This window comes from Corylus avellana, chromosome ca9 (genome assembly GCF_901000735.1).
Source record: "Corylus avellana chromosome ca9, CavTom2PMs-1.0".
Lineage (NCBI taxonomy): Eukaryota > Viridiplantae > Streptophyta > Magnoliopsida > Fagales > Betulaceae > Corylus > Corylus avellana.
The window spans coordinates 4,641,900-4,643,391 of record NC_081549.1 but is presented as its reverse complement, the minus strand read 5'-3'; the positions used below and the strand labels follow the sequence as shown (position 1 = coordinate 4,643,391).

At 34.7% G+C, this 1,492-nt stretch overlaps 2 protein-coding genes across 2 annotated transcripts in view; one reads left to right on the top strand and one right to left on the bottom strand.

Moving 5' to 3' along the window:
- The window catches only part of LOC132191769 (insulin-degrading enzyme-like 1, peroxisomal), a 38,061-nt gene that overhangs the window by 4,459 nt on the left and 32,110 nt on the right, over positions 1 to 1,492 (top strand). The window lies entirely within an intron of this gene.
- Positions 200 to 751, bottom strand: LOC132191286 (insulin-degrading enzyme-like 1, peroxisomal). The gene is made up of 2 exons (XM_059606233.1): positions 546 to 751; positions 200 to 426 (listed from the first exon to the last, which is right to left on the bottom strand). The coding sequence occupies exons 1-2, from the start codon at positions 666 to 668 to the stop codon at positions 298 to 300; spliced, it is 252 nt and encodes an 83-aa protein (XP_059462216.1). The 5' UTR covers positions 669 to 751; the 3' UTR covers positions 200 to 297.

Sequence of the window (1,492 nt, the reverse complement as noted above, 5' to 3'; positions counted from 1 at the left end):
AAATAAAATTCATCTATCGATAGTAATATATATCAAAATCCAGTATTACACTCATGTTTAAATTAATTATCTGCTCCTTCGTATCACATCAGAAGACAGAAGCCCCCTTTCACTGATCATTCATGCAAAAGTCTCCAATTCTCAAGAAAGACAAAACCAAATTATATCACTTGTGAGTATTTTCCCATAAGAAAAATGCAAACGCACGAACCGACAGAGCGGCATTGCTCTAAAACTTGAGTTTGAAATTGAAACAAAAGAGCACCACCAGATATGTGCATGCAATTGTTCGCTAGACTATACTACTACTGTAAAATAATATCTCAAAAGAGTCAAAACACAAAATTCACCGAGAAAATGGGCGAGTCCCTCGAGGCCTTTGGGGTCGCTAAAAGAGCCCACGCCCACATCCATGGAAGCAGCACACTGCAACAAAAGAACACCACCATCAGAACACAAAGATACAACCCGAAGATTGCTATCAAGGCAATCAAATTAGAAAGAAAGTTAAATCTAAACTCGAATTTAAATAAATATTGGATTGCCTTGTCGGTGTCGGGATCGCTGATGAGGAGGACCTCGAGGGAGTTCTTGAGGACGATCCTCCTGTACTCCCTATTGTCCGTGCGCGCCTTCACTATCTCCACCCCTTCCTTTCCAACCGCCATGACTGAATTCCTGTGGTATAGAGAATGTCGTCCCACAGATACTCGTTTTATGAAGGGGAGATTTTTGCATTTTAGAAAAGTAAATAAATAAATAAATAACAAACTAGTTTAGCAAAATACTTCAAATTATATTTATTTTTACATATCCATACAAAGGCGAACTAGTTACACGTGATCCATGAAGCGTGATTCACGACCGATTAAATAAATTAATATAAAAATTTTGATGGTTACGATATTTTTTTTTATGAATAAGTTAGGATAATTTCTTATGTCACATCAAAAAGATAATCTAATCAAGTGATATCTTCTTCTTTTATTAAAAAAACAAAAAAAAGTTCGGCCGCGCCCCTAGTATATAAACCTGGTGAGAAATTATAAAATAAACTTGTATAGACAATATTACTATCTTAGGCAAGTTTAGATCCGAAATCGACAAATGCAATTAATTAATGACCAAAGCTACAATAAAATAAAAATTGTCAAAGCAAACTTACTTTACACTTTACACGAATGAAAAATAAAATAAAAATTGTCAAAGCAAACTTACTTTACACTTTACACGAATGAAAAATAAAATAAAAATTGTCAAAGTAAACATATAGGACAACCATGACAACAGTCAACGAACACATCAACACCGAGCAAGCGCCACGTTGGAAAAAAAAAAAACAAAAACAAAGGAAGACCAAAACAAACAGTTGGTCCCCTACCCAGTTGTATTGCAGAACTGGCTTGTGCATGCGTGCTCTTAATTACACATATAATATTTAATCAATTTTTTTCCTATTTTTTTAAGGGTGGAATCACATGATGACTCAAAT